The sequence below is a fragment of the Leopardus geoffroyi genome, chromosome A2, assembly GCF_018350155.1.
Source record: "Leopardus geoffroyi isolate Oge1 chromosome A2, O.geoffroyi_Oge1_pat1.0, whole genome shotgun sequence".
Classification (NCBI taxonomy): domain Eukaryota; kingdom Metazoa; phylum Chordata; class Mammalia; order Carnivora; family Felidae; genus Leopardus; species Leopardus geoffroyi.
In genome coordinates, this window is record NC_059331.1 from 23968513 (window position 1) to 23990411 (window position 21899).

The window sequence follows — 21899 nt, forward strand, 5'->3', positions numbered from 1 at the left end:
ATAGGAATTTTCCCCGTTATCTGTTTCGTGAGCTAACATCTGCCTAGTGGTAGAGAAGATAAAAAACCAAGGCTCAAGGGCAAACAGAGTCTCTCCTGTAGGGGAACTAAAGTGTTTTTTATACTATGGCTTTATTCAAATGAAAGACTCAGAAAGTAGACCATCAGAGTCCACTTGAAGCTCTGGTAAAAAGCCCTCCTAAAAGAGATTTGAGAAACTCGTGGAATCGCTGAGAAAATCTTTTCCTCCACAATCTGAGTGGTAGTGTGTGTTGCAAGTGGCCAACTGAATGGATTCCCTGAGTACTGGAGCTGAAGCATCAGCTATTTAGATTAGGGAATGTCCAGGCTAAGAGAGCAGACTAGTGTCCTGACCAACTACTTGGTACTAAGAGGAAGCTTTTCAGGAACACTGAAAGGTTTTACCTCCTTGAGAATGCCCTGTCCTTGGCCTATCAAAGAGGGATCTGGGTATTTCTTTTTTAAAAGGGGGTTCTCTAGAACATACTGTAAAGATACTTTGCATTGAAATCAATTATAAATAGAGATGTGCGTAGACTCTACCAGTGGGACATGAACAGCTTAACCCAAAGTGAGTCTGCAGTGAAAACCAATGCATTTGCATTTCAGCAATTTGATCTGGGGCAAGTCTGTGATGCATTACAATGCTGGGATCAAATCAAGCTTTTCTGGAGCTCATCCAACCAAAACACAGGGCTATGGGAACCCTACTGCATACAGTTCCTTCACTGCTGTTTAATTGTGCTCACCTTCTGAACCATAAAGTATAATTAAAAGTCATCTACATACAATGCAATGGAAGTGTAAATATGAAGTACAACCATGTACGGCCTCAAGCAGAGAAGGAAAGAAACGCCTGACCAACCATCCCACTCAGGTGCTTCCCACTGTTCCTGACAGGATGGTTCTCTCTCTGCCAACATCCAATTTTGACTAGGATTCCACCCTTACAACCAGCCTTCCTGAACACTTTCCAGGGCAACCTCCGCCTTCTCCCATTCTTGGCCACACCTATTTGGCTAATTCTTAGAGATGAGTCTTACCAACTTTTGAACAACACACAGGAGGGGGAAAAACTGCCTAAACAGATACACTGTGCAGACTTAGCGTTGCCTTCAGAATGCTGACCTGGACTAGTCTCTCCTGGTCCTAAAGTCTCCCTGCTCCCAAATGCCCAGTATGTTTTGGTAGCCAAAAGCAGTGCCCAGAACTGGTAGGAAAGCGAAACGAAAACAAAGCACAATTTATCTCTGATCACAGAAGTATTCTAACCAGTTCTGAGAAATAAGCTGGTTCTAATTTTAGCTAAACAATAGTGTCTGGCCCTCATTTTAAGAAGGCATTTTCATCAAGGATGTGCATATCACTACTTCAGCACACAGGGGAGCATTTGGGAATAAGGCTTAGGGGGTAAGATTTAGTTTTAAGCTTTCTTCAAAAACCCCTTAGCAGCAAAAAAAATCCAATGATTTCAGAATTAATTATTTTGATGTCAGTCTTTTTTTCAAGGGTGGAGAAAAAGAATTAGGGAGAGAATTGATCCAAAACACAAAAGAAAGAAAAATGATTATTTTTAATAATATTTTTAGAACTAGTCTCCCCACGGAAAGAACAAAAAGACCAAAACCAAAAAAAACCAAAAAACTTAACTCATTCCCAATCGAGACTTTCTCCCAAAACTGCAAAAATCTGGAAGCCAGATTTTTAAAAAAAGAGGTATAGTAAAAGCGTCAGAGGTGTGTGCTTATGAAGAAATGCAATTGGGAAGAATACAAAAGTTAGATAGACCTATATCTACTACCAAGCTATGATTAATCCTTTATCTTTTTTAATGCCAACAGAAAGTTAATTTGTACTGCTCTCTTAGCTTTATACCTTACTCAGCCTAGAACCAACCCAAATGTCAACACCTGAAGAGCGTCATAAAGATTCTTTTGTTGTTAAGCATAGGTGGAATTTCTGGACTCATTTCATATCACCTTTTCTGGCTCTCTTGACAGATGTTTAACAGGAGTTTAGATATTTCTAGGCAAACTGATTTATGACACTCAGAAATTCTCGGGGATGAAGTAGAGGCGCTCCCTTCATAACAACAAGTCACCTTTACCACATTTGGAAGCTCAGTGACAAGAAGAACCCCCAAATTTAGAAGAGATTTGAACTAAAATACAGTGAAAAGGAAGATTCAGAGGAAAGGGTCAAAATGGCCACCATTGCAAATAATTCAAGTATGGGAAAAGGCATCTCTACAAAGCACACTGCAACGTGGCAGGAAAAAAAAACATGACACCATTCTGTGGTCATCATGGCAAACAAGTCTCATCTCTTCTTTTTTTTTTTTAACGTTTATTTATTTTTGAGACAGAGAGACACAGAGCATGAATGGGGGAGGGTCAGAGACAGAGGGAGACATAGAATCTGAAACAGGTTCCAGGCTCTGAGCTGTCAGCACAGAGCCCGACACGGGGCTCGAACTCACGGACCGGGAGATCATGACCTGAGCCGAAGTCGGACGCTTAACCGACTGAGCCACCCAGGCGCCCCAAGTCTCATCTCTTCTACTAGCTCCTATACTTGGTGGCAGCCTGGAATACTGGGGTGAGAAGAATCATAGGCTAAGTTTTGTCTAAAGTCATGATTGACCAATAATGTCTCTCTTTTTTTAAATAAGCTGCCCTGGCAATTCACTCACTCATTTACTTATACCTTCAACAAATATTTGCTGAATGCCCACTATGTCCTAGCAATTGGGCTAGGCCTGGAGATAAATGGTCAGCAAAAAAGGTCACAGGATCACATTCTCAGTGCTCATAACTAGCAGGGTAGATAGTTACTATTCAAATAATCACAAAAACACAAATTCATAAACCAGCAGGATAGATAGTTACTATTCAAATAATCACACAAATAAATACAAAGTTGCATCTGCTACAGTGCAATTAAGTGATGTCTACATTGTACAGGATTGTCAAACTGGAGATTTGATACAATTGAGAAAATCCCAGAAGGTTTCCCTGATCTTGGATTGAGAGTGAATGGGTGAATGTGCATTAACTAGGTGAGGAAAAGACGGAAATGTATTCCAGGCAGAGGGGATTGCATTGCATGTACAAGGCCCATTGGTTTGAATTTGTCTTTATACCACCAGTAAAGGAAGCCAGGGAAGACGTTTCAGCAGTAAGGGCTGGAGAGTGATGAGTGTATCATGAGATTTATCTTTAGAAAAGATCATATTTTTGCCCACTGAGGTTTGAGAATCTCTGCCCTGGCCTGGAGGCTGGCTGCACTTTTCCTAGGCACAGCCATCTAAGCCATTATTGAACACCTGCCTGCCTCCTTACAGAAAAGAGAGTGTAAGATTTGGACTCCAGCGGTATTATCGTGGAGACTGCCTGAAAGTCAGGGAGAGTATTTTGTCAAGGGGTCCTGTTCCTACTCAAAAATCTCACCAGCCATGACAAACAAATTCTGGCATTAGTTCTTCACGGCTTTAATGGAAGTGGCAATGATTTTTAAAAATGCAGGCTAAGCCCTGGGACTCCTTAGAAGCTGAAGGCAGAGATCTAGAGAGTGGGCTCAGTAGGGCAGACTGAGACAAGTCATGCTGAGTGGTCTGAGAGCCCTCCCTGCTCTGGAGCTGCATGACTAATGTATTTTGTTTGGTAACTGCAGAGGACTTCTGCTTCAGAATGTACCACTCTTAGCAGATCCTGCAGAGTTCTACACATCCTATCCTCACTCAGTCACTGTGCTGACAGCTCACCTCCTCATCTCCTTGTCTGCTCCACTCCAGCCACACTGGCTTCCCTGTTCTTTCCCAAACACACCAGCATGTTCCTGCCTTAGAGCTGTGTGCAGGCTGTTCCCTCCACCAAAACACTCTTCCCCTAGATGTGTAAAAGCGCACTCTCTCACCTCCTTCAAGTCTTTGCTCAAATGTCTTCTTCTCATTGAGGCCCATCTGTCTACCCTATTTTACATTGTCACCTTGTCCTCAATCCTTCCCTGACACTCCTGTTCTCCTTATACTGGTCTACATTTTTCTTTTTTTACCATATGATTTACTTATTTATTACATTCATAGTTTATTGCTTTTCTCCCACCTGCCCCCACTCCAACATTAAAACATATGCCCCACGAGGAAGGGGTCTTTATTTTGGTCACTGACATATTCCAAAAGTGCCTAGCATTCTAACACAGGGAAGGTACTCAATGAATATTGTTGAGTTGAATTCCAACATAGCATGTGGCCTCTCCATAAGCTGAGGCATTGGAACTCGATTCCTCGGACAATATCTGTGAGGTGTGGGAGCTAATCCATGGCTTTAGAGATGCAGTATTGAGCCTAGCTAAGAGCAAAGTGTCAGCACTGCTATGTCTTAGGAGCCCAACCCTGCACTACCAGGTATGTGTGATATGCATAGGTATGGTAGTTGAGTCATGTGGTCTCTCGGAGCCTTGATTTGATCAACTCAAAAATAAGAATGATGCTCTTCTCACTGGGGCAGATAAAATTTCTGTTGTGGATGAATACCCAGCACCCGTCTGAGAGCCTGGCACATAGCAGATATGCAGTATGTTGGTTGGTGGATTATGAGGAAAAAGTGAGATAATGTTTGTAAACTTATATTTACATAAAGCACTTGACATAGAGCCTGGCATGTGTCATCCATTCATTCACAAAACAAATATTTATTGAGTGGGTACTATGTGCTTGGCAAAGTGCAATAACTGTGGGGATTGTTAAATGAACTACTGATGTTCAGTCACTGGGAATGTCATGGGCAGTAGAGAAACCTTCTGCATGAGATGAGCTGAGCAGAAGGCAGCCTGAAGGGGTGGCATCTCTCATGAGCCAGTCTGCCTCAGTATCCTCACAGAACATCAGGCAGATGAACCAAAGGCCTTCCCCTCCCGTTGGCCCAGGCATCTGAAAGAGCTCTGCCCTCCCAAGTCACTCATGCAGGTGATGACAGCTGAGGTCTGAGACTCGCTCTCCCAGGGGGACCCTGTCTGATTGACTCTATGTGGACTGCATACACAAACCAAGCAAATTTAATAAGCAGTGTGAGCCTCTTTGGTGCACACTGGGAGTTGAGGTCTACTGTTCCTGACATGTCTCCCCGCTGCTCCCAAGTGCTTGGGCTTCAAGGGAGGGAGACCAAGAAGGCCTAAGTGCTAATGTCTACAGCTCTTTCTCCCACAGTTCAAGAGTGTCTCAACCAGTTATGACTCCCAGGCTTGTGAAAAATATCAACAATGAAATCAAAATCAAGCTACCTTTGAGGATGGTAGTGATAAAATCAATTAATAGTAGCAGTAGTAATAGAAGCTCACACATATACAGTACCTATTATGTGCCAAGCATATGCAGAGCTCTTTATATACCTTATACTCACAATACTTTGAATTAGGTTATTAGCCCAGTTTACAGACAAGGAAACTGAGGCTCATGAAGGTTTAGTATTTTTCCCATGATCACACAGCTAACAAGTGCTCAGACAAGAGTCATCCCAAGCAGTCCAACTCTAGATGGTACTAACAATTCAGTTACTGGTTGTATGGTAAAGGGTCTTTTCAAGCATCATGGAATGTACAGCTGTAAAGCCTGGGCAAGGCACCAAACCTCTCTGGACTTTTGGTTCCTTCTCCTATAAGAGTATCAGTGCTTCAGTTTCATTGGGAGTTGATGAGTCAGTGTATGCAAAGCCTTTACAGCCATGCCTGGCATGTGGGGAGAACTCAGAAGTATTAGGAAGTACTGAAATGATCAAATAGCCTAAGCCTAAGAGCTCTAGGCAGAACCCACTCCTTATGAATAGCCAGAGAACATTCTTAAATGGATACTTTGGCATCTACTTCAAGCTTACAAAGATAAGGGGACCTCACAGGTTCTAGAATACCCTCCCGCTTGTCACTCTGAATTCCTTTCTGAGCCTCAATCTGGTGGGGCATGTGTAGACTCAGGTGGACTATCTCAGATCCAAGCCCTATTGCTTACAAGCTTTGTGCTTTAGGCTGGTTATTCCACACTCTGAGTCTCAGCTACACTCCCTGGAAAAGGGAGGCAATCCTGCCACCCACACCACAGGGCTGCTGTGAGGACAGTGGGACAAAGCCCCTGAGGGACACTGGATATGCACCCTGGCACAGAGCAAACACTCAATACAAAGGGGGTGCTTTTCCAAGCCAATGAATCATTATCCCTAGAATCATATCATTTACAACAAGGGTACATCAATTCACGTGCTTTTTTTTTCTCTGTTGCCTATAGGGTGTGGGGAAGGATTTCAAATCTAAATCATCAAGGATCCCATCCTTCTCCTTCTGCCTCTTTTTCCACAATAGCCCTTCAGACCCTGCCTTAGTTCAGGCGGGAGCCTAACTCTGCATGGCTGGGGTTTCCCAAATGTGCCCCATGATACCCAAAACCAAGCTCGTCGTGAATAATGAAGGCTTTGTGCAGTTTCCCAGGAGCAAATTGAAGGGCTACACTCAATCCTTCCTGGAATCCAGGAGTGCATTTTCATGATGCTGAGAAAAAAATAGCCTTAAAAAATTCCTTATTGGAAAAATAGAGGGGGGTTTGAGGAGCAAGGTATCTAGGAGACAGAAAGGAAAATATAATCCACTATGCCTGACAGCGAGGCTTCTGGGTGGCTCCACTGGGTAGCCAGAAGAGCTGGCCCCATCGGGTAGCCACCAAATCTGGAACCTTTGACAAATACGTAATAAATGAAATCACTTTACAAATCAAGATATAATGCTATCATCTATGGTCTCAGACTTTTTGGCCACCACGTACTAGCAATCATAAAAAGAGATAAAGGGCAAGGTAGGATGTAGCTGTTATGTACCCCCACCCCCCCCCCCATGGTGGGGTCGAGTGTCTCCTTAGCTGCTGACTGACCTGAGACCTTTGGATCATGTATGCATCGTAGCTGGACCCGTGGTACTTGGCCGTAATATCTGGGCTGTAGCCAGCATCACAAGTGCATGGTATATTCGAGCTCAGGGGCTGTTTCCTAGGTCTATATACCTGTGGGAGAAAGCTACAATGGTTAGGTGCAGGAGGGGAGGGAGCAGGGCTCACAGGGAAGGAGTTAAGAGAAAGCAAAGAAGGGGGCTTGTCTTGACTTTCTGTGGCCAGGTGGGTGGAAAACCCAGTGTAGAAGATGCACAGCTCCAAACAAAGAGGTCAGATGTAAGCGGTTCCCGACCCCCGGGGCCAGCACTAGCAAGGCATGCTGCTCTATGGAATGACCCCAATGTCTGGCAGTGACTGGGACCCTCCCTCTGCAGGAGAGGGCACCCAGGCATGGCGGTGGTCTCTCTCCCTCAGCAAGGCAGCCCTATGAGAAATGGACTCTGTTTCACGGCCAAAGGATGCCTTTTCCTTCCAAGAGTTGGCCCCGTTGCGAGAGGAAGGGTCTTATTTCTTTGGGCTTCCCTTCCAGTCACCTTGCACACTGGCCCAGATCACCCTAGCAGGCAGAGAGCCAGCCCTCGGGGCTGAAATTGATGTGGACACACTCCATGTGGTACCATGTGGCATTTACAGAGCTTCAGAGCCACATGTGGCCCAAGCTAAGATGTGACAGCCACCTTGTGAGACCACAGACCATTGAGCCATAATATCTGCTGAATTGGTTTTATAATGAAGTTAGAGTCCAAGTGAATATCTTTAACCACTGCTTCCAAAAGTTCCTAAATTATATATGGAGAAGAACTAATGTCTGAAGATTTCAGGAATTATTTCGCAATACACTTCAAGTGCAATTATGTCTATTTAAGCCACTCACAGAAAACCCTCCAAAAAGAAAAGAACTTTGTGCACAAGACTTTGCCCCTCCTTCCTTTTCCCTCAGAAGAAATACAGTGGCCTAGAGAGGAGGAATAAATGGATAATTGAGTAAATAGGTGATAAAAAAGGATGTTAACTAAATAATGGTTGGGGAGGTCTCTAAGCATAGTCTGGCAGTGCTAGGGGCTGGGGAATATTCCTTAGCTAAAAGGTCCTGAAAGAACTAGCTGAAGAACCAAAGTTGGAAGTATGGAGAGAAAGAAATCTAAAGAACTGGATGAGGAGAGTTATTGATGGGGCCCAGAAAGTAAGCAAGACAGAAGGTAACATTTCCAATGGGAAAGAAGGTGCCCAGAATTTAATTAGTAGTTTCTACGATTTAGTGAGAAGTCATACAAAGTCCACTGGAAGGAAGAGACCTGAGAGTTATATCTGGGAAGATGATGCTAATACAAAAGAAAGGAAAACAGCACTGGCTGCAAACCACACAAGCCCAGGCACATGCACATAAACACAGAAAAGCAGTAAAATGATGTTCTAGCAACAACTCGGGCCAATTCATTCCTACCTGGTTTTAGCTTTTTAGCTGCTTGAGCCCGCAGGATGGACATGGGAGAATGAAGAGTAGCTAAACCCAGAGAAAGCACGCAAGGCCCCAAACCCAGCAAGACACACCTTGGTACAGGAGGCCCCACCTGCTGCTTTAACTGATGCACGAGTCGATCTTTTTCCCGCTTGAGAGCCATGACTTCTTCCTGTGTCTTTTTCTTTTTGGAAGCAGACAATTCCAGCAAGGCAATATTTGCATCTTTTTCACTGATTGCTGCAAGCAGTGCTTCTTGTCTGGTAAAATAAAGATTATTGTGATCATTTTTATGAAATGTAAAAAAAAAACTTGTCATTTATAGTTGAAATGAACCATAGAGCACTGTCTTAATAGGAAGGAATTAAAGACAAAGTAACTCTTTGATTCTCAGAATGGACAAAGTAATTTGGGTCAGAATCCCTGAGACCCATGCACTGCTTCCTCTGAAGGAGCCATCTTTCACTGGCTTCATAGACAAAGCTGCAAATTAGAAATGGAGGGAGTCAATCTGAACACTCACTTCTAGGGTACTTTAATGGATGCAGCCATTCATCCATCCACCCACCCATCCATCCATCTACCCATCTGCCAAGTAAAGTTCTAGGTACTCCAAGACAATCCAACAAAACTGAGCAGCAATTTAAATATCAATACATTTTTTTTCATGCAAGATTTTCTTTTGAAGGCAGGCAGACATGTTTAGTAGGGTATCCTTTCCATTTTCAATGTAATTAATGATGCTTTCATGCCATTCCACCAAAAACCATTCCCTCCTCAGTCTTCCTTACCTAGTAATTACACCACCATCTACTGAGTAACCCAACCTCCAAACCTAGAAGTCATCCTTGATTTCTTCCCTCTCTTCTCCACTCAGAGATGATCCATCAACAACTTCAGTAGGTTTTACTCCATGAGACATTCCTTATCTAAACTGATCTACTGCTACCAAACCACTCCCAACCACTAGCATCTACTCCTGCAGCCCACCAGTCTCCGAGGAACAAAGACCACTGGTCTATGTGGAACAAAGACGGGTCATCTTTAAAAACATTATAAATATGGATTCCACCATTATGTTGCTTGCAAAATCCATTGCATCACTCATTAGACTTGAAATCAGACCCTTTACCGATGCCTGTGACTCATTACACCAACTGGCCCTAACCACCTCTCTGAGGTCATCTTGTGCCCCTTCTCCTTCTGCATTCATTAGGCTCCAGCTCATTTTGTGCCTGAACTCTTTCTCGTCCTTGAAAATGTTATACTTGTCCTCACCTCATAAGCTTTGCCTTTGCCATACCCTCTGACTGGAATGCCCTCACCTCACACAGGTCCTTACCCTTCAGGTCTCAAATGAAATGTATTTTCCTCAGAAAAGCTCTCGCCAGCCACTTTCCCTAGCAATGTCTCCCTACCTTTCACTTTGTGCCCAAGCCACTGGTCTGTCACATTACACTTTTTCTTCCTATAACTCTCGGTTATTTAAAAGGATCTTAGAGGGATGCCTGGGTGGCTCAGTCAGTTAAGTGTCTGACTCTTGATTTCAGCTCATGTCATGATCTCAGGGTTGAGGGACTGTGCCATATTAGGCTCCATGCAATCTCCATGATGGGATTCTCTCTCTCCCTCTCTCTCTGCCCCTCCCCATTCCCCTCTTAAATAAATAGACAGATAGATAGATAGATAGATAGATAGATAGATAGATCTTAGATATCTATTATTTGTTATCCAGACTTGACACTCCATGATATTGGAACCTCATCTATCTTGTGCACTCTGGCTTCTAGAAGAGTACTGAGTACATAGTAAGTGCCTAAAATATTTGTTCAAGAAATAAGTAATTTTACTTTGTACTTTAAAAAATGTTTGAAGATACCATTGTACAAATCATCCTTTCATTTTTTAAAAAATTATAATGCTTTGACTCCTTAATCTTTGATCATTGTTTACTCAGAGGAGTATTACAGTTGCCTCCTTCCATCTTACAGTTCAATTTTCTGGCAACATCTGTCACAAATTTCAACATGGAGTTTTGGGGGACTATTTCTGACTAGAAAATGGCTCTTCTGGTGTCTTTCATTTAGTCCTTCTTTCCACTGAGGAAGTCTTGTCCCAATCTCCATCACTCCTGCCACATTCTAGATACCCTATAAGACCCCACAGCCCTGGGAAAGCCTCTGTATTGGGTATTTTCTTTGTACACAAGTCCTAGGACTAAAACCTGGTCATGATCCTATTTTGTCTTTTTTTAATTCCCATCACCAGACCAGGCCCCCTCCAGATGTTTGAATAAGATGGTCATTATTTGGATCTCAGAGTTTCCTCCTTTTCACTGCAGGGATTTGTATGGACTTTTCTGGGCCCCACTAATGGCAGGGAGTAGGAGCTTCTGTTGGAGGCTCAGTCAGACATATGAGCAGCAGAAATGTCAGGGAATATGTCCACTTTCCAGAAGAAAGCCAGGGCAGCCTGGACTATCAACAGCAGCATTCAAATCCAGCTTCACACAGCCTGTCTCCTTCTGGATAACATCTTGAGACAGTAGACATGCTTGCCGTTCACAGCTAGTGCATATTTGTACATAAAGTCAAGCCAAAGAGGCTGCACGGCCTTCAAATCAGGGAAAGCCCATTTGCTACCAACTCCAACTTAACTACCACACACCCAAGGTAACTGCAATATTTTACCCCACTCTGCCCCAAATTGAAATGTCCATGTGAGGCTTTTTTAATCTAAACAACCTAAGAAATCATTAGTAAGAAAACTGAAGATTGATAGTAAATTATGCTGCATATCTACATTTTTTTATAGCTATATGCTGCATTTAAAATGCTGATTTTAAAAAAATGTGAAAATGTCTGTTTGGAGGCAATTCTCCATGTGTCTCATATTTCTGCACATTTTACAAGCAAAGGCACTACCTTTTCTCACAATTTTTCCAGAATGTTTGTATAGTGAATACCCTTAGAAGACAGAGGTAGTTTCTCCCTTAGGATCAAAGGGAAGACATGCTTACTGCCCTTGTCTAACAGTGTGTCCTTCCAGAGCAAAGGGCAGGCATGTTAACCGCCATTATAAAAGATTCAGATTCCATAAGCACAGGGTTGTTGTCTTGTAATGCAACCCACTGCATGTACAGCTTTTCATCTGGCCCATCTGCCTTGCCTCCCTGGGACTTGAGGATAGGAGAATTGACATAAATACCCTGATACTGCTCTCTGCACCTTGAGCAATGAAATCTTTTGTTTCTGACCTCAAAGTCTCTGGTCATCTACCATAATCCATGAAACTGAGAGCCAGGCTAACATGCCAGTAGGGAAAAATCTCAAAATCCCTACAGTTCTTGATGTTCATATGTATATGCAAGAAGATCCCCCAAACATAAAAATAGGAAGGACAGACACCAAAATGCTAATAGTCATTATCTCTCATGGATGTGAAATGGATAAGCTGGTTTTTGCTTTTTTTTCTGCTTAAATCTTCCTGCATTCTGTCTCTCTCACAAAATATCATAAGAGTAAACGTTAAGAAATTGCAAATAAAACTTTTTAGTCACTAACTAAACTGCAGGTACATGCTTCAAATACTTGGCATATGTGAAATTTGTTCATTCTCCCATCAAGGTATTTATGTTCCCTCTGTCCCTCTTACTCTTCATGCATAGGTAAGTGCACATACACATACTTTAACGTACACACGTCTGGTACAGTCTACATCATCTCCCACTTGGACAGTTGTAATCATTGTCAAAGTAGGCTCCCTGTGTTCACTTTTATGCTCCTCTGTCCTATAGTCCCTTTTAATCCATTTTCCTCTTTCAGGTCAATATTCAGAATTACACAGCTTTAAAAACTGTTAAAAAGTCATCATCAATCTAAAGAATGACCCTCCTAAACTCCTTTTGCCCTATAATTCTATAATTTAGGCTTTTCCAAACCTAACACTTATTTCTTTGTTTGTAATATCATTGAAAGTCCCAATGAATTATTTTCTAATTATCTGTCAATCTGAAAACTGTCGATCACAAAACATGTATCAATTCCTAATTCTCTACAGATGATACTACTAAATATAGCCCCAAATCCTATTATTATTATTATTATACTCAAAATACATTTAAAATCATCTTTATAAAAGTACATTTAAAACCACTACTCATCAGCATAATTAATATTCATAGAAAATAACCCATTTTGTTCTTTGTAACATTTTCCTTAATTTTTTTATTTTGTTTTGTTTGCTTTTGGCTAACAAATCTGTTTTATGAATACTGGTATTATACAGTCATAGAACTCTGTAATTAGTGTAACAAGGACACACACACTCATTTATTTTGTTTTTAAAGTTTATTTATTTATTTTGAGAGAGGGAGTGTGTGTGTGTGTGTGTGTGTGTGCATGTGCATGTGTGTGAGTGGAGGACGGGCAGAGGGAGAATCCCAAGCAGGCTCTGCACTGCTCTGGGCTCAAACTCAGGAGCCGTGAGATCATGAACTGAGTTGAAATCAAGTCAGATGCTTAACCAACTGAGGCACCCTGGCACCCAGGCACCCTTAGAAACCCTCATTTAAATATTATCCATAACTATGATAATTTCTTTTAAAATAACCTGATTGAAACCTACATTAAATAATTCCAGTCTATTTAAACCAAATAGTAATTGGTGGAAAATAAAAGTATATAAAGCTAGAAAAATATGAATACTTCACACTTCAGGATATTTGGAAAGATGTTCTAACTCTGTTAAGGCTGTATCTGGCCATTACCTATTTGTACAGGGATGCCAGGCAAACCAAACTCTTGTAGGCTGACACAACCATTCCATTTGTGTGTGTGTTTTTTTAATTTTTTTAATGTTTATTTATTATTGAGAAAAAGAGCACGAGAAGGGAAGGGGCAGAGAGAGGGGGAGACACAGAATCTGAAGCAGGTTCCAGGCTCTGAGCTGTCAGCACAGAGCCTGATGTGGGGTTTGAACTCACAGACCATGAGATCATGACCTGAACCGAAGTAGGACACTCAACTGACTGAGCCACCCAGGTGCCCCCATTTGTATTTTTTTTAAGCAATAAGATTTATAAAATGAGTTTTAAATAATTCTTTATAAAGCTGATACATTTCAACTAATAATTTAAATTGCTGTTAGCTAATTCTGCACAGTTATGGATCTTTATTATTCCTGCATTAGAAGTCAGGGGCTTTTTGAGGGTAAGGGATACTGAATATACACCTTTTTAAAGATGAAGTTCATTTGCCAGCCCTGTATCAGTCTACACTTTTTGCAATTCCCATAAGGAAATTTGCTAATACATCTACTTAAAGCACCTTATGACAAATACTTTACTGAAAATAATGGCAAACATTGTAATAAATCAGGAAGCTTAAATGTTGCCCTCCCCTTTTTTTCCAATAGGGAATTTTGATTCAGCCTTTCAAAGTCTGGGAAAACTGAAATATTTGCAGTTTTAATGCCTCTTTTACATCTACATCTTTTAAAAAGTGTTTAAGCATAAAGGGTATATCCATGACAAGACATTTGGATATAAACTGGAAGCACAAAGAAAACTTATTATTTCCTCCATCAAGTGAATCACATTCTAGATTCAAGGCCATATTTACATTGCTTCAGAAATTGTTACAGTCCCATCAACCTGAGGAAAGTTTCTATAAGTCTAAAATCACCTTCAGCACTTAAACTGTCCTTTCTGTTCACAGAAACACGAAAAGAACATATTTCCTCATCTTTAGATAGTTAGTGGGGTTAAGTATATGCCAAAGGCTTGCAATGTTATCTTTAGAACACTGAAATGCTTCAGTATACAATTACTAAGGTGATCTGTCTATGCCCTAAGATGTAGCTTAAAATATGAAAAGGAAGCCCAAATAAGCTAGAAAGGAAGATAAGATAATGCAAAGAGAAATAAATCTATAAGAGTCTGCTGAATGCCAAACTAAGAAAGGGGACTATAGACAGCATTTTATCAAAGTGCAGCCTAAACAAACGTCAAAGGGAATAATTTCTTTAACAAATATGGGCAACAATGAAGTAAAAAAGGGGGGGGGGATTCTGTGCCCTCACACACATTTAGTCAGGGTTAACAATGGATAAAAATATGTGCAAGAACACATTTAATAACCCTATGCTGTCATTCAGTTTGTAGGAGGTAGTCAAGATACAGCTAATAAAACACCAAAAAAAATGGTCTTAGCCACCCTGAAAAAAAAGAAAAAAACCTCAATGGAATAAAACAAAAGAGGACCGAAGGGTGTCTCCCACCAAGATAAATGCCTTCTTTTGAGTGTTGCCTGTGGCTAACCTTCTCAAAGAGAGCTGCAGAATCCTCTGATGGTAATACATCACTACATCACTTATCACAGTCAATTTAAAAGGGAGCTTTATAAACATTTCTATTTCACTCCCTGTTGCTGTCGCTCTATTAATGATGACTTGAGCTCTGAGAGAGGGTCCAGAATTAATTTTAGGAATTGTAAATGAGGCAGTCCAATTAGGAACTGTTATAAATTGGATGGGGGAAAAGCATTAACACATTTTTTTTCTTGAGGGCTCTTGTTTTAGTTAGCGGGCCCATCTTTAGGAACACATTCAATTACAAAAGCAGATGCTTAAAAAAACGCATTCCATTAAGAAATGTTTGGATAATGACATGTAGGGGAGAACCTACATTATGTATGGTGCTCAGCCCGCAGTCATGTTCTAATCATACTGTGGGAAAAAAAATTCCGCTCAATCAACTTTTCCCAGTTAATTACTGTTTTCTTTCCCTCATGACCCTGAATCTTCAACCGTAAGTTCAGTAGGAGGTGACTTAAGACAGACGGTGACGAAAGATCCTGTTCAAAACAGCCTCTCTCTAACCCCTAGGGTGAGGATGGGTGGAGGTTTGCTGTGATCAACCCTGGGGATAGATGCTCCTTTGCCTAAATTTTAAAAGCAGGATTTTTAAAAAAGCATCTTGAGAAAGAAAAGTCTTGTGATATCAATTAATATCAACACTACCCACCAGCAGAATGATGGATTGTGTACACAGAAGGGCCCACGCAGAAAGCAAAGCTGCTCACACAAGGTGGGGCCCACAGGGTGAGATATATTTGAACAACCACAAGTTCCAGCAAGGACAAAGAACAGACCAGATTTGTAAAGGCCAGGCTTTGGCAGCCCAGACTTCTTAATGTGGTTTACTTTCTGTTGCCCACCTAAAACTGACCTCAAGAAATAGTTTACTCCAATTATGGAGAATTTTGTCTTTGAAACCTAATAGCACATGACTGGAATTTCCTAACGCAGGGGCCATGAAGTCTTATGGAAGCTCTTTGCTCCATGCAGCAGCTTCTATCCCCCTACTCACTCAGGACGTGACCTAGGTAGGGACCTGGCCCATCCTTGGATTCCTCCAAGTGCAGCTAGGCCAGGAAGCTCTGAAGTGGCAACACAGAGTGCTTCAGGACACTAAGATGGCAAATGCTGGTACCACTTGGCATCCTGCTACAAATAGGTATCTGGGAGTCTGAGGCCAACTTTTCTGATATAGACAAGGTCCAAGGCCAGAGTAGGATCAGTGCCAGGAAGAGCTACTACCCTCATCTTAAACTGCTCTTTCCATTCCCATCCCTTGAGAGAAGTGATAAAAAGGCAATGAGCGATGGGAGAAGCCCCTCTTGGAGTCCTGGTAGAAGACGTGTGTGATATATTACGGAGTACTGTGTCACACACACACACACACCCACACACACACCAGAGATATGAAAATACTTATTTTGATTACCGTAGCCTATTATGATTTCTTGGAACTTACCTACACAAATAAAATATCACTCACATCATTAAGATTTGATTATGGTACTTGATTAAGGTACTTGATTTAGTACCTGAGCTTTGGAATCAAATATATCTGGGTTTGAATCTCAGCAATATCTGTTGTTTCTGCGACCCTGGGAAAGTTACTTAATGACCCTGAAAGTTAGATGTCTTCACAATTGAACTAAAAGGATGATAGTAACTCTCTCTTCAATCTTTGTGAGAGTTAAATGTGATAATGAATGTAAAGATTCTGTTCAGTGCTTGACGTGACCATACAAATGTTAAATTACACAACATAGATCCCACCAAATGTAAAGATTCAAGTTTTGCATTATTTTCTATCAGGCTCCCCTTTATACTAAACATTCTACACATGCCAGTGGGTTTCTAATTTTCAAGACTGACTCTGAAATTGGTTTCTGTTAGGTTGCACATTTGACTTTTATGAAATGGGGTATGTTTTGCAAACAAATTAGTGATTTATTGATTGATTTAAATTTTGGTTATTTAACATACAGTGCAATATTCGTTTCAGGAGAATTCAATGATTCATCACTTACATTCAACACCCAGTGCTCATCACTCATCTAGAGTCCATCTCCCACCCACCTCCCTCCATCAACCCTCAGTTTGTTCTCTATCATTGAGTCTCTTGTGGTTTGTTTCCCTCTCTCCTCTTCCCTCTGCTTCCCATATGTTCCTTTGTTTCATTTCTTAAATTCCACAAATGAGTGAAATCATATGGTATTTGTCTTTCTCTGATTGACTGATTTCACTTAATAGCCTAATACATTGTAGCTCCATCCATACCATTTCAAATGGCCAAGACTTCATTCTTTTTGATGGTTGAGTGATATTCCATATATATATATATATATATATATATATATATATATATATATATGCGCACACATATATAAAACGTGTGTACACATGCACACCAAACACATCTTTATCCATTCATCAGTCAATGGACATTTGGCTCCCTCTATAGTTTGGCTATTGTTGGTAATGCTGCTATAAACAGTGGGGTTCATGTACCCCTTTGAATCTGTATTTTTGTGTCCTTTGGGCAAATACCTAATAGTGTAATTGCTTGATCATAGGGTAGTTCTATTTTTACATTCTTGAGGAATATCCAGAATGTTCTCCAGAATGGCTGCACCAGTTTGCATTCCCACCAACAGTGCAAGAGGATTCCCTTCTCTCTGCATCCTTGCCAACACCTGTTGTTTCTTATGTTGTTGATTTCAACCATTCTGAGAAGTGTGAGGTGGTATCTCATTGTGGTTTTGATTTGTATTTCCTTGATGATGAGTGATGTGGAGCATCTTTTCATGTGTCTGTTAGCCATCTGGATATCTTCTTTGGAAAAGTGTCTATTCATGTCTTCTGTTCATTTCTTAACTGGGTTGTTTGTTTTTTGTGCGTTGAGTTTGGCAAGTTCCTTATAGATTTTAGATACTAACCCTTTATCTGATATATCATTTGCAAATATCTTCTCCCATTCCATAGACTGTCTTTTAGTTTCAATGATTGTTTCCTTTACCGTGCAGAAGCTTTTTATCTTGATGAAGTCCCAATAGTTCATGTTTGCTTTTGTTTTCCTTGCCTTTGGTGATGTGTCTAATAAGAAGTTCACAAATAAATTTAAAGGAGAAAATAAAGCTTGAGTATTAACACAGTTCGTTCATCATAGAGGAGTTGCATCCTAGGCCAGCCAGGTCTGACTTGCAATAACTGTTCAATATCATTCCATCCAAACTGATAGGACAGGCTGCACAAAAGTGGGCAAGATGTGATTTCATGCTGCATGAGAAATGGAAATGTGTTTTGAAAGGTGACCTTTTAAAAGTCAAGGTCAAGTGCAAAATCTAACCAAAGTCAAACAACTTCAAACAAAAATTCTTCCATTAAAAAAAAAAAACTTAAAGAAATGGTAAATTTTGAAGGCAGAGAGTGCAAGTGAAATGAAGAGCCTCTGACCCTTCAGCAGGCACACCAGGCACACACACTAGCACACCCGGCGTTAATGTATAGTTCTCATTCATTCTCATTATTCTCATTCAGTGATGAGAAGGCTTCTCTCTTGACCACTTAACTCTGCCAATGTAGCTTTCAATGTGAAATACACCCAATCAGACTCCCTGGAGGTATTATTGGTGACTGATAATAAGAAAACTAAATACATCTAGACTTCACTGTGGGCCAGAGCTTTGCCCAGCACCCACCTAAACTAAACCTACTGTCCATGGATGATTAGTTACTGTCAAGACACTTGCCTTATCACATTAACTTTTTGGTTGGAAATGAATAATTTCCAGAAAATAAGTCACTGATCTTATATCTATATATCTATATATGTAATATATAGATAATATATAATATACATATAACATATATAATATATAACATATATATATAATATATATTATATATACCCCCCAAGATAATATATTTTAATTTTCCCTCTACTGTATATTTAAGGCTGCTAAGATTTGTTAGTAAGTCTTTGCACAGAGCAGCAAATTGCCCTCCTACATCTTGAACTAAATATTTCCCTTCTTAATTTGAAATTTTTGTGTTAAATCAAACCTCCCTTTATTTATGCTTACATGGAATAGAATATTCCCATAGGCTAAATTATAATGAAAAACAAAACAGATCGTCATGTCATTGCTGTAAGAGGAATATGAACAGAAGGGGGCACATTCCAGAATTTTGTTAATGCAACATTTGAAGAAAATTGAATTAGGTTCTATAAAGCAGAACTTTGTAGAAAGAAATAAAAAAAAAAATTAAGTTGGGTGGAAGCAGCTTCATTGTGAAAGTTACTATTCACAGGAAGGAAAAAGGCAGTGCTGCTTCTACACTGGGGGAAGGGAACAGAGTGGTGTGTCTGTATGTGCCGTGGGTAACTGTAGTGGCCAGCAAAAAGCAGGTTTCCAGAAGGGGCAGGAAGCCATGATATCTGATATGGAGGAGAAGTAAACAGATTCCCATCAACTTGAGCTGTTCTCCCTTGCTGTGCCTGCCACAGAAACTGCACAGCAATTTGGGACAACCGATAGGAGTCCTCCTTTGGTAAGCTGATGGCTTTTAAAGAGATTTCAAAGATGTAATTCCTCAAGTAAATCTCTTTGAGAAGTCTGGATTTTAGGTCTGCCATCTCGTGGCCACTGCAATAAATACTGCCTTTTTCCATTTTTTCCCAAAGTAATTACATCTCTACCATCTACATTCTAAAAGAGTACCACAGAGGGTGGTTATTAACAAAATAAACATTAGCCACAGAAGCGCTCCATGATGCATAAGGAGCCACAGGGCATTTCACATTCTGATCCTCCTTCTGCACACATTTTTCTTGAGGGAAGCCTAGATTGAAATTATCATTTATCAAATTATCAAATAAACATTCAGTATAGGATTGGCCCTGCTGAGAACTTTGTTAATAGGTGACAGGCATATTTTATGTGTTTTTTTTCTTTTAAGAGAAAATTTCAGGGCACCTGGGTGGCTCAGTCATTTAAGCAACCAACTCTTGATTTCAGCTTGGGTTATGATCTCACAGTTCGCCCACATCGGGCTCTGTGCTAACACCGCAGAGCCTGCTGGGGGTTCTCACTCTCTCCTCTCTCTCTGCCCGTCCCCTGCTCATGCTCTTTCTCTGTCTCAAAATAAATAAATAAACTTTAAAAAAGAGAGAGAAAACTTCATGGACACATAGTTGCTTTCAAACAAATGAAAGTCTCAGCATTTCTGTACCTGTCATACATGAATTTGCTTTGAGAAGATACAGAATAAAATAGATTGTAAATCCAAAGGGGATTCATACCTGAAACCTAGGATGATATGTTTTTTCTGGAAAAAACTTAAAGTCTAAATGACAGAGATTAGAAATACACACTTCAACACTGTGAAGAAAAAAAGTGAGACCAGATTTATAGCAGTTATATGTTGGTAAGAAATTGCTAAAATGCTGCCATGAAAACACAGAGTCTGTGTAAGGCACACTCACTAACCACTTGTTGCAGGTGTCAATGGGAGACAGAGCAAACGGTGTGGCTACTCTCCGCAAGGTCTCACTGATGAATGATAAGCTCTAAACTAAAAAGAGATGCAAAAGCATATTCCACAGCCACAAATTAATTTCAGAGCTCAAACTACAGGAGTATAAAACTATGCATACACATACATACACCTAAAGTATTGCATTGCTAAGCAACTAATTTAAAAGACATACACAATGAGGTGCTACAAAGATCAGCCAGTGAACCCAGAAATAATGAGAAGTTACATCTGTTAGTTACCCGAAATTTCTGAATTCATGAATATAATATATGGGACACTACCAGCATGCTGCTTCTCAGAGGTGGAGGGAACGTGAAACCAGACAGCGGATGCAGAATGAAAGAGTCTGGTAAACTACCTGAAAGCACTCCACATCTGGAAAGAATCGTGGGGGAACCAGCCCAAGACACAATGGTATAGAAAGCAGTCTCAGATTTACAGTATGGGTGGCCTTGTGGCTCATGGAAGTGAAATTTCCAGTTCGGGAGGAGCGATCGCTTAGAAGCAGGAGTATTTCTGATGTGAAATTAGGATGTCCACTCCCAAGAAACTTGAGTGGACATGTTCCTCTGGGGTGGCTGTTTACTGACCACACAAGTAAGAATAAACCAACCAGATGATCAGAGTCCAGTTCTTCAATTCTTTGAACACGTATCAACTGAGTGCCCACTGCATACCAGGTATCAGGGAGGAAAGGACAAAGAAGACAGCCACAACTCTTGCTTCTATGGAATTAACCATACGGTAGACCCCAGAGACTCTCCATCTACATAGTCATGATGGGCTGACCCTGAATGGTGCCACAAACCACAGAGAAATACTGTTCTATTTCTGTCAGTAACAAATACCAGATCATCAACAAATACCAGGCAAAGAAGAGATCCATGAATCCTGCTTACCAACTCAAAGTCTGGGCATAAGAATTCACATGGCAAGGGGTGCCTGGGTGGCTCAGTCGGTTAAGCGTCTGACTTTAGCTGAGGTCATGATCTCTCTTGTTCATAAGTTCAAGCCCTCTGTTGGGCTCTGTGCTGACAGCTCAGGGCCTGGGGCCTGTTTCATCTATGTCTCCCTCTCTCTCTGCCCCTCCCCCACTCACGCTCATTTTTCTCTCTCTCAAAAATAAATAAAAACATTAAAAAAAGAGAATTCACATGGCATGCTCACCCACATGCATCAAATACTGGGATAACTGACTTAGAAGCTCTCTCCCATCCTGTTCTCTTCCTTCTGAATGTCCAGTGTAATGCAGCTGCAATCCAGAAGCTCAAAATAAACAAATAAACAGAAACCCAACACATCATATTCACAGCCATCAGGCTGAATGATATGAAGTGAATTTTTTTTTGTGAGTCAGAAACAGTCAAATATCAATGATTTTGTGTAGTTCAACCTAACAATCTTCTTCTATAATAAGCAGCTTTATTGGTTCTTCATCTGCTTGTTTATAATACACCCCCATAGATAATTTTAATTCTTTATCACTTTCTAACCTCAAAGATTTAAAAGATTGAGGCTATTTCCTCTCCACAATATCAAACTATTAATCTTACATGCACCCAAAACTAACTACCAGAAACAACCCAGCCTAAAGGAGAGA

The 21899-nt window shown here is 40.7% G+C and overlaps 1 protein-coding gene across 16 annotated transcripts in view; it reads right to left on the bottom strand.

The window, feature by feature from the left end:
* Window positions 1-21899, bottom strand: part of ERC2 (ELKS/RAB6-interacting/CAST family member 2) — a 937892-nt gene that overhangs the window by 211411 nt on the left and 704582 nt on the right. For 12 of the 16 annotated variants that reach the window (XR_006715875.1, XR_006715877.1, XR_006715878.1 and 9 more), the window contains 2 exons: window positions 8520-8667; window positions 6931-7059 (listed from right to left, as the gene is read on the bottom strand). Coding sequence is in view for 12 of the 16 variants with exons in the window: in XM_045493237.1 (XP_045349193.1) it covers window positions 6931-7059; window positions 8520-8667 (277 nt within the window). In the remaining 4 variants the exon portion in view is untranslated. The remainder of the gene's footprint in view (window positions 1-6930; window positions 7060-8519; window positions 8668-21899) is intronic. The other 4 variants (XM_045493241.1, XM_045493240.1, XM_045493239.1 and 1 more) reach the window with 1 other exon arrangement.